Genomic DNA, 15120 nt, shown 5'->3' on the forward strand with positions numbered 1-15120 from the left:
AATATGCATTATTTTCTAAACCTATTTAACCACAGCACCTCTTTTTCCCCACTACGTCCCTGGTGTAAGTAAAGTTCCACGGAACATGCTTTGGAAAATGCTGGTCCTGGAGAAATCCAGCCCATCCTACAATATTACATTCAAGTCTTATCTCTATTAGGAAGACATCCATAACTAATGCTAGTCAAACTTCCATTCTCCTTCTCAAGAATTCCTGTAGCACTCCTGGATATAACCGCACTCTTTAAAAGTGACTGCTCTCTGCAAAATCTTTATTTTCTGTAGCACACTAAATAATTTAACTTGTATGGTCAGTTTATTCAAACAGCATAATTACATGGAACCTTGAACAGGAAGTGACATCTGGTTGGTTTGTACAGGTTACTGTGAAGCTCCAAAACATCCCAGGGTAATTTGTGCAGAGAAGAAAACAGCATTTACAAAGCCCCCTTGAGGGACTGGGGGAAAACGTGGAAATAATAAACTTCTCCATGTGGGGAATTCCTGATATTCTTACAAGCACTGAGGACTACCAATTTAGAAGGCTGAGCCCTCGACCTTGGGGCTTGCCTTCATGAAGCTCGTTACTGCACAGGAGAAGTTAGGCCTACTTATAATTTTGCCTAAGTGTCACCCCCAGAGAACCTCTTTTGTTGCTCAGATGTGGTCTCTCTTTCTAAACCAACTCTGCAGGTAGACTTACAGCCCTCCCCACTACGTGGGACATGAATCCCAGGGGTGTAAATCTCCATGGCAACATGGGATATGACTTCCAGGAATGAGTCTGAACCCAGCATGGTGGGATTGAGTAAGCCTACTTGACCAAAATGGGGAAGAGAAATGAAACAAAGTTTCAGTGGCTGAGAGATTTCAAATGGAGTTGAGAGGTCATTCTGGAGATTATTCTTATGCATTATATAGATATCCCTTTTTAGTTTTTAGTGTATTACAATAGCTAGAAGGAAATACCTGAAACTGTTGAACTGCAATCCAGTATCCTTGATACTTGAAGACGATCATATAACTATATAGCTTATATGGCGTGATTATGTGATTGTGAAAACCTTGTGGCTCACACTCCCTTGATCCAGTGTACAGACAGATAAGTTGAAAAATGGGGACAAAAATTAAATGAATAATGGGGGGGAGGGAAGAGATGTTTTGGGTGTTCTTTTTTACTTTTTATTTTTATTTTTTGGAGTAATGAATATGTTCAAAAATTGATTGTAGTGATGAATGCACAACTATATGATGATACTGTGAACAACAGATTGTACACTTTGGATGATTGTATGGTATGTGAATATATCTCAACAAAATCGCATTTCAAAAAAAAAGAGAGCAGGGGTAGCTATACTAATATCAGACAAAACAGACTTTAAATGCAAAGATGTCATAAAAGGCAATAAAGAAAACTATGTATTAATAAAAGGGACAATTCACCAAGAAAAAATAACACATAAATGTTTATGTACCCAATCAAGGAGCTCCAAAGTACATGAGACAAACATTGGCTAAACCGAAGGGAGCAACAGGTGTTTCTACAATAATAGTGGGAGACCAATACACCACTCTCTTCTATAGATAACAACTAGACAGAGGACCAATAAGGAAACTGAGAACCTAAACAATGTGATAATGAATTAGACTTAACAGACATATATAGATCATTACATCCCAAAGCACCAGGGTATACCTTCTTCTGTAGTGCTCATGGAACATTCGCAAGGATAGATCATATGCCGGGGCACCAAACAAGTCTCAATAAATTTAAAAAGATTGAAATTATTCAAAGCACATTCTCTGACCATAATGAATACAACTAGAAATCAATAAAACACCAAAGAACCAGAACATTCACAAATATGTGGAGGTTAAACAATACAGTCCTAACCAATCAGTGGGTCAAAGAAGAAATTGCAAGAGAAATCAGTAAATATATAGAGACGAATGAAAACGAGAACACAACATATCAAAACCTATGGGCTGCAGTGCTGAGAGGGAAATTTATAGCTCTAAATGCATACATTAAAAAGGAAGAAAAAGTTAAAACCGAAGACCTAAAAGAACAATGGAGGAAGCTAGAAAATGATCAGCAAACTAACCCTAAAGCAAGTAGACAAAAAGAAATAGCAAAGATTAAAGCAGAAATAAATGATCTGGAGAACAAAAAAGCAATAGAGAAAATAAATAAAACCAAAAGTTGGTTCTTTGAGAAGATAAACAAGATTGACAAACCCTTAGATAAACTGACAAAGTAAAAAAGAGAGAAGACTCAAATAAACAATATTAGAAATGAAAGGGGGGACGTTACTGTGGATCATGAAGTAATTAAAAAAAAATCCTAAGAGGATACTATGAACAACTGTATGCCAACAAATTAGACAACTGAGAGGAAACGGATAATTTCCTGGAAACACATGAACAACCTAGAATGACCCTAGAAGATAAAGAAGACCTCAACAAACTAATCACAAGTAAAGAGATCCAATCAGTCATCAAAAACTGGTAGCAAAACATTGTGAATCCAATTAACAGCACTGAAAGCTGAATATGATTAAAAGGGAAAATGTTGGTTTCTATATATGGAAATAGAATAAACATTGTTTAAAAATCCACAGAACTACACTACATGAACAGTGAACTCTATGTTAATCCATGGACTTTAATAGTACAATTACATAAATTTTTTTGCTATTCTCAATTGTAACAAATGTACCACACCAATGTACAGTGTTGATGGTGGGGTGGTGTAAGGGAATCTTATATTTTATGCATAATTGTTCTGTAATGCCATATCTTCTCTAATTAAAAAAAAAAAAATTCTCAAATTAAAAAAAAATCTTCCTAGAAATAAAAGCCTAGGGCCAGATGGCTTCACAAGGGAATATCACCAAACTTTCCAAAAAGAACTGACACTACTTCTGCTCAAACTCTTTCAAGAAACTGAAGAAAAAGGAACACTTCCTAACTCATTTTATGGAGCTAACATCACTCTAATACCAAAACCAGATAAAGATACAAGAAAGAAAAACTACAGGCCAATCTCCTTGATGAATACAGATGCAAAAATTCTCAACAAAATACCTGCAAATCAAATCCAAAGGCACATTAAAAGAATCATATACCACAACCAAGTGGGGTTCATTCCAGGCATGAAAGTGTGGTTCAACGTAAGAAAATCAATGTAATTCAACACATTAACAAAATGAAAGGGAAAAATCACATGATCATCTCGATTGATGCTTAAAAAGCATTTGAGAAAATTCAGTATCCTTTTCTGATAAAAACACTTCAAAAAGTAGAAATTGAAGGAAACTTCCTCAATATGATAAAGGGCATATATGAAATAGAATAAAGACCTACAGCCAGCATAGTACTCAATGGTGAGAGACTGAAAGCCTACCAAGATCTGGAACAAGGCAAGGATGCCAGCTGTCACCACTATTACTCAACAATATGCTAGAAGTTCTAGCCAGAGCAATCAGACAAGACAAAGAAATAAAAGGCATCCAAATTGGAAAGGAGGAAGTAAAACTGCCATTATTTGCAGCTGATATGATTGTACATTTGGAAAATCCTGAGAAATTGATGACAAAGCTACTTGAGCTAATAAATTCAGCAGAGTGGCAGGATACAAGATTAATGCTAAAAGTCAGTAATATTCCTATACCCTAGTAATGACCTTATTCCTATACCCTAGTAATGACCTAACTGAAGGGGCAATCAAGAAAAAAATTCCATTCACACTAGCAACTAAAAAAAATCAAGTACTTAGGAATAAACTTAACCAAGAATGTAAAAGACCCCTACAAATTACAAAATTTTACTAAAAGAAATCAAAGAGGACCTAAAGAGGTGGAAGGATATTCCATGTTCATGGATAGGAAGGCTAAATGTCCTTAAGATGTCAATTCTACCCAAACTGATCTACAGATTCAATGCAATTCCAATCAAAATTCCAACCCATTTTGCAGACTTGGAAAAGCTAGTTATCAAATTTATTTGGAAGGGAAAGGGACCTCAAATTGTTCTTCTTTTTTAGAATTTTTTTTTGGCAAAGTGGGAGGACTTACACTTCTAGACTTTAAAACCTATTATAAAGCCACAGTGGTCAAAACAGCATGGTACTGGCACAAAGATAGACATATTGATCATTGGAATCTAATCAAGAGTTCGGAAATAGAACCCGAGATCTATGGTCAACTGATTTTTGATAAGACCCCCAAATCCACTGAACTGGGACAGAACAATCTCTTCAACAAATTGGGCTGGGAGAACTGGATATTACCTGTATCCAAAAAGAATCAAAGAGGAGTCCTACCTCACATGCTATACAAAAATCAACTCAAAGTGGATCAAAGGCCTTAATATAAGAGGCAGTACCATAGAACTCCTAGAAGATAATATGGGGAAACATCTTCAAGACCTAGTAATAGGAGGTAACTTCTTAGACCTCACACCCAAAGCAAAAGCAACAAGAAGAAAAAATAGATAAATGGGAACTCCTCAAAATCAAAAGCTTCTGTACCTCAAAGGAATTTGTCAAAAAGGTGAAGAGGCAGCCAACTTAATGGGAGCAAATATTTGGAAACCATGTATCTGATAAGAGACTGATATCCAGCATATATAAAGAAACCCTACAACCCAATGACAATAGTACAAACAGCCCAGTTATAAAATGGGCAAAATACATGAAAAGACATTTTTCTGAAGAGGAAATGCAAATGGGTAAAAAACACATGAAAAAATGTTCATCTTCACTAGCTATTAGGGAAATGCAAATCAAAACCAAAAAGAGATATCATCTCACACCAATAAGAACGGATGCCATTAAACAAACAGGAAACTATAAATGCTGGAGAGGATGTGGAGAAATTGGAACTCTTAATCATTGCTGGTGGAATGTATAATGGTACTGCTGTGGAAGACAGTTTGGTGGTTTCTTAGAAAACTAGTTATCGAGTTACCCTACAATCCGGCAATTCAACTTTATCGGCATATACCCCGAAGATCTGAAAGCAGTGACCCGAACATTTGCACACCGATGTTCATAGCAGCATTGTTCACAATTGCCAAAAGATGGAAACAATCCATGTATCCTTCAACAAATGAGTGGATAAACAAGATGTGGTATATACATACAATGGAATACTACGCGGCAGTAAGAAGGGACGAGGTCCTAAAATATATGGCAACATGGTTAACCTTGAAGACATAATGCTGAGTGAAATAAGTCAGACACAAAAGAAGAGATATTGTATGTTAGCACTAATATGAACTCCCTGAACAATGTAAAATCATTGTCTTATAATGTAGAATATAGGGGACCTAGAGATAGAAGCTAGTGAAGGGGATATGATTACCTAATATGTACAGACATGTTAATGAGGATGAACTTAAAGGTATGGGAATGTACAGGGGTGATGATTCTTCATTAATGGAATTATAAGTATCAGTGCTGCATTGAAGGCTAACATGACTGAAAGGTGTTGTTTAAAGGCATCTATCCCACAGATTAGCACTACAAATAGAAATAAGTGCTTGTATGATCTACTTCTAAGGTATGACGCTGGTACACAGAGTGGTATATGGGAAAAACTACCTATTGAATATTATAGACTATATTTAATAGGAATGCCTTATCAGTACCAAACTAATACTAAGGATAAATAATTGGGGGCTGATAAGAGCTTTGGGGTATTTGGGGTTATGATAATTGTTTAAAATTGAGAATGATGATTGTACAACTAAGTGAAGATAATGTGAGATATTGATTGTTTATCCTAGACAGAATATATGCTATGTGAAATTAAGAACCCCTACTTTACAATCAAGCCCTCAATCTTGAGGCTTGCTCTTGTGAAACTTAAAGCTGTCAAGGGGAGGCTAAGCCTACCTATAATTATGCCTAAGAGTAACCTCCAGAGAACCTTGTTTGTTGCTCAGATGTGGCCTCTCTCTCTAAGCCAAACTCTGCAAATAAATTCATTACTCTCTCCTCTAAGTGGCACATGACTCCCAGGGGAGTGAATCTCTACCTGGAGACATGGGACACAACCCCCAGGAATGAGCCTGGCCCTGGCATTGAGGGATTGGGAATGCCTTTTTGACCAAAAGGGGGAAAAGGTAACAAAACAAGGTTTTAGTGGCTAAGAGATTTCAAACAGAGTTGAGAGGCTATCCTGGAGGTTACTCTTATACAAGCTCCAGCTAGATATTCCAAATGCCCACAGTATGCCAAGCCCTAACCAACAGTAGTCCCAAAAATACTAAAGATTACCTAGGTCCCTATCTGAGACTCTATAAAAGTTTCACTCACTACATTTACTTTTCAGACACTTAAATCCTCCAGAGAGTTCCTATGCCAAAAAAGTCCCCAAAACCAGAGGGAACAGCCTCTCCAAGAATATCAACTAGATGCATCCCTCTTCACCATAATGTTGACAACCCTTTTCAGTATGAACAAGTTAGAGTGGTCCAGTTTAAGAAAGTGATCAAATGAGAGAGGTAGCAACAGAGAGGTAGCAACAGAGAGACAAGACAGGACTTAACAAAGGATTATGAATACTGAATCTTTATATAAATATATTTTTTTAGTTTCTAGGGTACTAGAATAGCTAGAAGGAAATAATTGAAATTGTGGAACTGTAACCCACAACATTCTTTGAAATTTGCTCTATAACTACTTATTAAATTGTACTTTGAAACTTACCACTTTTCTGTATATATGTTGTATTTCACAAAAAATGTAAAAAAAACAAAACAAAACAAAACCCTCACACCAGAAATGTTATAATGGCTTAGAAAGGGGTATATCTGTGCTGTGCTAACCAGTTAGTGATGAGATTTCTATTCTACATGTTTCTTATTTCCCTTGAGTGTAAGAGCTCCCTCTTCCTCCTCCTAGCCCCCGAGGTTGCAAGAAGGGCTTGTGAGATAGTGATGAGTCAAGAACAGAGGGTTGTAGAACATTCCCTCCTGTTGAGGAAGGAGGATAGGGAACCACCCTAGAGCAAGCTCTCGGTAAAGTGTGAAAACACAGAGACTAGGAGGCTCTTCTGTGAAGGGGTAAGGAAGTTGCAAGATGGGACAGAATGCAACCTCTGCCACAGCCAAAGGCACAGTGACTGGAGGAAGAGGTCAGTGTGTTCTTGCCTCTGGGTGTTCCACATTGGGTTATGACATCCCAATCCTGCCCATGCTATCTGGCCACAGCTGTCACCAAAGAAAGAGAGCAATACAGTCCCCAACCCAGCATGCAGCTTTGAAGGAAAGGCTCTGGTTCCCTTGAGGCTGGAGAGGGTGATGGGCACATACTCACATGCTGTCAATGATCCTGATGAAGATGCTGCAGTCCTGGAGCTGCAGCACAGCTTCCACAGGATCAGCCACATGCAGACTGTTCACCTGCGAGACAAAGGGAAGAGCCTAGTGAAATGTATGATAAAGGCCAGGAGCAATGTGGTTCACTCATTTTCCCAGATGTTGTCAACTCTCTGTTCACTGTGAGTGCCTACAGTTGTAAGCTACTGGAATGAAGAAACAAATGATTCTAGGAGTTTTAGTTTCAGCAAAGAAATGCTTCTGTAACCCACTTATCCCATTAATGTTAACTAATAACAGCCACATGAAATGCTACCATCAGAGAGTCCTTCCTTTGGCTTAAACTAAACAAGGGCTTAAATTCTCCTAGGATGTTCCAGTACTTTAAATATAATTAGGCATAAAATGATTTGGAAGGATATACAAGAAACTGGTACCACTGGTTATCTCTAGAGAGATAAACTTGATGGCCAGAGTCAGAGATGGGAAAAAGAAAGATGTTTTACATTATAATCCTTTGTGTCTCTTGAGTATCTACATTATAACCCTTTGTATCTCTTGAATTTTTATACTGCTTTGTATCTCTTGAATTTTGAAATACCTATTTAAAAATTACATAAATTTGTACACTCACACATGCACATAAAGTCTTGTTATAAATGCAATCCTAATTCTTTTCAACTTTGACTGAGAGGAATATCCTGGGGGAACAAGTTAATTAAAGGAGAAAAAAAGAGGAACCCTAAAGAAAAACTTCACAGTTCTAATTCAACTGAACCTTGAAGACATCATGTTGAGTAAAATAAGTCAGACACAAAAGAACAAATATTGTATGATCTCACTGATATGAAATAATTAGATTAAGAAAATTCATAATCAGAAACTAGAATACAGGTTACAAGAGGCACAGGTGGGGGTACAGAATGGGGCATTAATCCTTAATTGATACAGAATTTCTATTTAGAGTGATGGAAAAGTTTTGGTAATGGATGGTGGTGATGGTAGCACAACACTGCAAATGTAATTACCACCAAATTATATATCTGAATGTGGTTAAAAGGAGAAATTTTATGTGGTATATATATTACTAGAATAAAAAATTTAAAAAAAAACACATAAGACTGTACAACACAGTAAACTCTAATGTAAAGTATGAACTATAGTTAATAGTGCAATTATAAGTCTGTCATTAATTATAATGCAAATGTTAAAATGCAAAATGTTAAAAATGGTGGGTGGGTATATAGTATATGTTTTCTGCGTGATTTTTCTGTAAACCTACTACTTTTCTACGGAAAAAAAAGTTAGGAACCCCAAAGAAAGAAAAGCTTCACAACCTTGATTCAACTGCCCTGTTCCCCTTCTTTGGCTTCAGGCAGGCCTTCATCTAAATCAGTCTTTACCACTAGAAAATTCACCCAGCGCCAAATGCAAATAAATCAGGTACACGGTTATTCAACAGAAATATATGGTCTACTTTTACAGGAAAATTTAATGAATTCCAGGGGCACTAAAGTTCAGAAGTAACCTGGGCTGAAGCTTACCTTTGTATTACCCAAGGAAGGAAAGGTTTGCTAAACTATTTAAACACATATGCAAGATTAAGGGAGGAGGAAGAGATTTAACCTGCTTAAGAAACAAGGTATTTTTAAGAACTTCAGCATGATGATTATGTGCAAACAAGTAGATTCTGTTGCTTATAAATATGTTCTTTAAAAAGTACTGGGCTAGACACCTCCTCACACCAGGCAAGAATTATAGGCTAACAGGCGTCACCTGCTGGGCAGAAAAGCACAGTGACCCGAGGCATCAAAGGGTGGAGCAATTTTCTAAGACACACCCTCAGGGAAACCAGATACTGAATATTTCTTCCCTCTGTTCTGGTCTGGGAAAACCTGATTTGGATAAACAGGGAAACCATGCCTAGAGAACAGAAAATTACAACCTACACTAAGAAAAACAAAGTTATGGCCCAGTCAAAGGAACAAACGTACACTTCAACTGAGATACAGGAATTTAAACAACTAATGCTAAATCAATTCAAAAAGTTTAGAGAAGATATTGCAAAAGAGATAGAGGCTGTAAAGGAAGCACTGGACATGTATACGGCAGAAATCAAAAGTTCAAAAAACCTACTGGTAGAATCCATGGAAATGAAAGGCACAACACAAGAGATGAAAGACACAATGGAAACATACAACAGCAGATCTCAAGAGGCAGAAGAAAACACTCAGGAACTGGAGAACAAAACACCTGAAAGCCTACACACAAAGGAGCAGATGGAGAAAAGAATGAAAAAATATGAGCAACGTCTCCGGGAACTCAAAGATGAAACAAAGTACAATAATGTACGTATCATTGGTGTCCCAGAAGGAGAAGAGAGGGGAAAGGGGGCAGAAGCAATAATAGAGGAAATAATTAATGAAAATTTCCCATCTCTTAAGAAAGACATAAAATTACAGATCCAAGAAGCGCAGCGTACTCCAAACAGAAGAGATCTGAATAGGCCTACGCCAAGACACTTAATAATCAGATTATCAAATGTCAAAGACAAAGAGAGAATACTGAAAGCAGCAAGAGAAAAGCAATCCATTACATACAAAGGAAGCTTAATAAGACTATGTGCGGATCTCTCAGTAGAAACCATGGAGGCAAGAAGGAAGTGGTGTGATATGTTTAAGATACTGAAAGAGAAAAACCACCAACCAAGAATCCTGTATCCAGCAAAGCTGTCCTTCAAATATGAGGGAGAGCTCAAAATATTTTCTGACAAACAGACAATGAGAGACTTTGTGAACAAGATACCTGCCCTACAGGAAATACTAAAGGGAGCACTACAGGGTGATAGAAGACAGGAGTGTGTGGTTTGGAACACAATTTTGGGAGATGGTAGCACAACAATGTAAGTACACTGAACAAAGGTAACTATGAATACGGTTGAGAGAGGAAGATGGGGAGCACGTGAGACACCACAAGAAAGGAGGAAAGATAATGACTGGGACTGTGCAACTTGGTGAAATCTAGAGTATTCAACAATTGTGATAAAATGTACAAATATGTTCTTTTACGAGGGAGAACAAGCAAATGTCAACCTTGCAAGGTGTTAAAAATGGGGAGGCATTAGGGGAGGGATGCAATCAGCATAAACTAGAGACTGTAACTAATAGAATCATTGTATTATGCTTCCTTTAATGTAACAAAGGTGATATACTAAGGTAAATGCAGAAAAGAGGGGGGGATAGGAGAGGCATGTTAGACACTTGACATTGGTGGTATTGTCTGATTCTTTATGGTGAGCAATGTCCATGATCAACTGTACAAATACTAGAAATCACTTCATGAACCAGAACAAATGTATGACAATACAATTAGAAATTAATAATAGAGGGGCATATAGGAAAGAACTATATACCTATTACAAACTATATACTACAGTTAGTAGTATTTCAACATTTTTTCATAAACAATAACAAATGTACTATATCAATACTAGGAGTCAACAATTGAGGGGGGTTGGTTAGGGATAGGGGAGGATTAGAGTTTCCTTTTCTTTTTTTCTTTTTTCATCTTTCACTTTATTTCTCGTCTAGAGTAATGAAAAGTTTCTAAAAATTGAACAAAAATTAAGTGTGATGGATGCACAGCTGTATGAGGGTACCCAGGGGCAAGTGATTGTACACTTTGGATCTTTGGATAATTGTATGGTATCTGAACAATCTCAATAAAAATGAAAAAATGAAAAAAAAAAAAAAAAAAAAAGAGTAAAAACTAAAAAAAAAAAAAAAAAAAAAAAAAGTACTGGGCTAGGAAAAAATCCAGTCATGGATTTAAGGCCCAGATGCTCCACTAACTTGCTGGGATCTTTGTTATCAGCTTCATCTCTCTGTGCCTATTTTCTCACTTGTCAAATGGATGGAATTTCTATCTTATCTACCTCAAAGGAACAGTGTGGGCTCAAATGGGAGTATGGATGCAAAAACGCATTAAAAAATATAAAGTGCAAATGCAAGGCACTATTACTAGGTTAATAAAATTAAAATAATAAAGTTGATCCAGCAAAACTTCTACTTCTTAGCAGTTATAATAGCTGCATGCACTGAACAATCAAGATAAAAAGAAATCAATGATTCAACTACCAAGATGATAGTATTTATTGCAGTTAAATACTTTTCTATTAAAAACAACTTCTAGATGGATTGAAATTAAAGTATGTTAAAAGTAAAAAAAAAAAAAAAAAAGTATGGAATATAAAATACGACCTCTCATTGAAGTCTTAAAGATAATATATTTATACCATCTTTTGAAAAGTACTCAACCTAATTGATCAGGACAAGCCAGTGTAAGTTTTCCAGGAAGATTCTGAAAACCCCAGGCCAAGATCCCTTTTTCACCTGCTGATATTGAAGAGACAGCCAAGACTGAAGCATCCAAAAACTCATCTCTCTTTTATACCTGCAATCTAGGTAAAACATTCAAGAGATATGAATGCTTGTTTACTAACAAGACTGAAAAATCATACCAATTAGCTGATTTAAAGCCACTTAATCTGGATTTATCTCTTACACCAATGATCAATCTAGTAAGAGTTTCTTTTGTGGACATAAAAAAATATATATATATATTTTCTTCCTGTGAATTATTTTGCTCTCAAATGAGAAATCATTTGTAAATTGAGGAACAAGATATGCTCTCCATCTCTAGTCAGTGTATAAAACATGAGCATGAGAACCAAACTAACCCAAGAGCTGCATATAAGGTTGTTGAATCACAAAATTCCCTGTATCAATTTATTCATGACAACTTCTGGTTACAGAGTAATTTCAAGCTACACTTTAAGTAAAATAAAAAATATTTTTACATCATAAAACTTAGAAATTGCTGGAAATTTGGAAAGCAAAACAAACAAAAACACCACTCATTCTATTATTTTATGCATTTCCAGCATTTTGAGATATCTCTTTCTAGTCTTTATGCAATTTTTTAAAAATCAGTTATAATTACTATGTGTGTGTTTTCTATGCCACTCTTCTCGTTAGCATAACAGAAGCATTATTTCATGCTGCTCTAGTTTCATAAAATTCACTTTAGCTGCAACAATTTTTGTTTAAATTGAGAAATTCTATGTAACTATAGTTTAAGATTTTAGTGAAAGTTCATTGTGATTTTTGAGAAAAGTATACAAGTATTTGCTGTTAAATGAAACTAGTTTTGTGTGTAATGGTATTAGTCACCATAAAAACAAACTTGGGACCTAAATAAATAACCATATCAACTTAAAACAAGGTAGCTAAAGGATTTCCCAATATTCATAGTAACCCTGTTGTACTTTAGATGTAGCTCATGATTCCCCCAACCCAGCCATCCTTTTTTTTTTTTTTGGTGGGGGGTGGTGCAGACAGGAGGAAGAAGAGACAAAGTTTCTAATATAGGTATGAAACAATGAAATCTAATATATTAAAAATATAAATATGAAAATAAATACTTTAAAAATTCATTCAAAACTCTACAACTACTTCAGAAACTGAAGACTAAGAATGTACATTTTGAACATTAAACACCTATTTCCTGACTAGAGATTTGATCATTATTAAGAAAATCTGCCTTATTAAACCCACCCTAATTGGAAATTAAAAATTCATCTCCTTGTATCTGCCACCATATTAAGTGCTGAGACTACGACATGATACTCTGCAGAACTCAGCAAAATGATTCACAGCAAAATAAGAAAAATGGATTAAAATAGAACAAAATTAAGTGAAATAAAAATCAACTGGTAAAAAAAAAATTCATTTCCTTTAAAATATTCTCTAATTAAAAAAATAAAAGATAGCTTTTCAATTAGTCCTGACTGATCAATAGTCAGGGTGACTACTAAAATACCCGTTGCCAATCAGCATTCCCAGGCTATATTTTAAGTATCAAGAACTAATATTTATTTAGATACTGTGTTAAATGGTTTTGAGTATGTGTGTGCCAGATGTATTTTTACACAAATTATCCCATTACCCTCATAATAACCCCATGAGGTGGTATTATCATCTACAACATCATCATCATCATCATCATCATCCTCCCCCATTTTTTAAAATGTGGTGCTGAGAGGCTAAGTAACTTTCCCTGGGTCACACAGATAGGCCAGAGCTGGGATTCTAAGCTGGGCTGTCTGACTCCAGGGCCCATATTCAACAATACACTCCTTGGCCTCTTCTGTTTCTCTGTAGCTTTAAATACCTAATACTCTGTATTATTTTTTTCATTTGCCATTGTCTCTGGCAGAAAATATATGAAAGATCTAGTAGGGGGATTTTGGTGAAGTGATCAAGAAGGCAATAGGACCAAGTCAAAGCAGACAGAAACACGGTAGAGAGAGCAAAGAGAACCTTGTCCTAGGATTAAAAGCCTTTTAGAGACCAAAGTCCCTGTAGCTATCAGTCAACTACAACCTTTTAGTCAGAAAAATGCACAGGAAGCAGATGAAGATGGGTTTTCCATGCAGTCCTATGGTCTTCCCAAGGACAAAAGGGAATATATGCTTCAGAAAAGCCACTCTTCTAAGCAACATAAGTAGAGTCATGGATCACTGTCAGCAGCCACATCTTCAGAAATAGTAACAGTTAAAACTAAGGGGAAAGCAAAGGAAAACTTTATTTACTTAGTCTGGAGATGAGAAGATTTTACACAGCCCTGGCTCCTAGAAAACTCTGCTCCCTTCCCTCCCAAGCTTCCTGGAGAAGCTGAGCAGACAAAGGAGAGGAAGACCACTCACCCAAGAGAGGAGTGCAGCCGCCCGGGTGGCGTGGAGCGTCATCTTGGTGATGCCAGACAGTCACCCCAACACACCTGGAACCCAAAAGATGAAGAAGAGCAGTTAATCAATCAGATATCCATGATGAAGGAGGAGAGGGAAAATGGCTCCACTTATCAGCTCTGAACACTTAAACATATCACTCTTTACTCAGCACCTAATCTACCAAGGCACCATGGGAATTTTTAGAAATTTTAGAAATTTCAAATTTAGAAATTTTTAGTAAACACCAAAATTACTACAAAACTTATGTCAGAGCTGACAGTAAAGAATTCTGCATTTAATTCAATGTCCACAAGCTCCACCCACAATCATTCAGTTCCACAAAAAACACAACATTTAAAATTGGTCTTGAACCCTGCCCTATGGGACACGGCACCCTTAAACATGGAGTAAACATGGTTTTTCAGACAGATCTGAGTCTGAATGCTGACTCGAAGTGACCATGGTCATGTAACCTTAGACAAGTAACATAACCTCTTTTAGCCTCAGTTTCTTCACCCCCAAGACAGGATTTGCAAACTCTGTAGGTTATTGTGATCCTTAAAGATATAACAGATAAAGCAAACAGTGCAATGCCCGGCACATGGTATTCAATAAATGATCACTGTTCTTAAGCAGAAAGGTTGATTTCTGGATCTTTCTGCAGGTACCCAAATTCTACCTAATTTACAATAAGCAAAGTCCTTGCAGAAACCTCTCCAAATTCTGGATTTTTCTATCTCCACAGATATGTCAAAGACATGGATATCTCAGTAGGGGATTGGGTATATCCAAACCAATGTCTCTGGATGAGGCCAAGCCCAATTCTGGAGGAGATCCCAAGGGACATTTAATGAAACAATAGGTGCTTGTCCTGGTATCCTTAGCCTCAATTTCCCTTCCCATAGGGAATCTGCCATCTGCCTGCCAACCTGCCCAAGAAACCACAGACCCCTACTCCCCAGCAGCTCCTAGCAGGCCCCAAAATTCCCACAAGTCTCCATGGA

General features: G+C 36.7%; 1 protein-coding gene across 6 annotated transcripts in view; it reads right to left on the bottom strand.

Annotated features, from left to right (window-relative positions):
• NUMA1 (nuclear mitotic apparatus protein 1) overlaps positions 1-15120 on the bottom strand; it is a 99611-nt gene that overhangs the window by 21591 nt on the left and 62900 nt on the right. For all 6 annotated transcript variants that reach the window (XM_037840509.1, XM_037840510.1, XM_037840513.1 and 3 more), the window contains 2 exons: positions 14093-14166; positions 7325-7410 (listed from right to left, as the gene is read on the bottom strand). In XM_037840509.1, the coding sequence (XP_037696437.1) occupies positions 7325-7410; positions 14093-14134 (128 nt within the window). In that variant the 5' untranslated portion in view covers positions 14135-14166. The remainder of the gene's footprint in view (positions 1-7324; positions 7411-14092; positions 14167-15120) is intronic.

The sequence above is a fragment of the Choloepus didactylus genome, chromosome 6, assembly GCF_015220235.1.
Source record: "Choloepus didactylus isolate mChoDid1 chromosome 6, mChoDid1.pri, whole genome shotgun sequence".
Taxonomy (NCBI): Eukaryota; Metazoa; Chordata; class Mammalia; order Pilosa; family Megalonychidae; genus Choloepus; species Choloepus didactylus.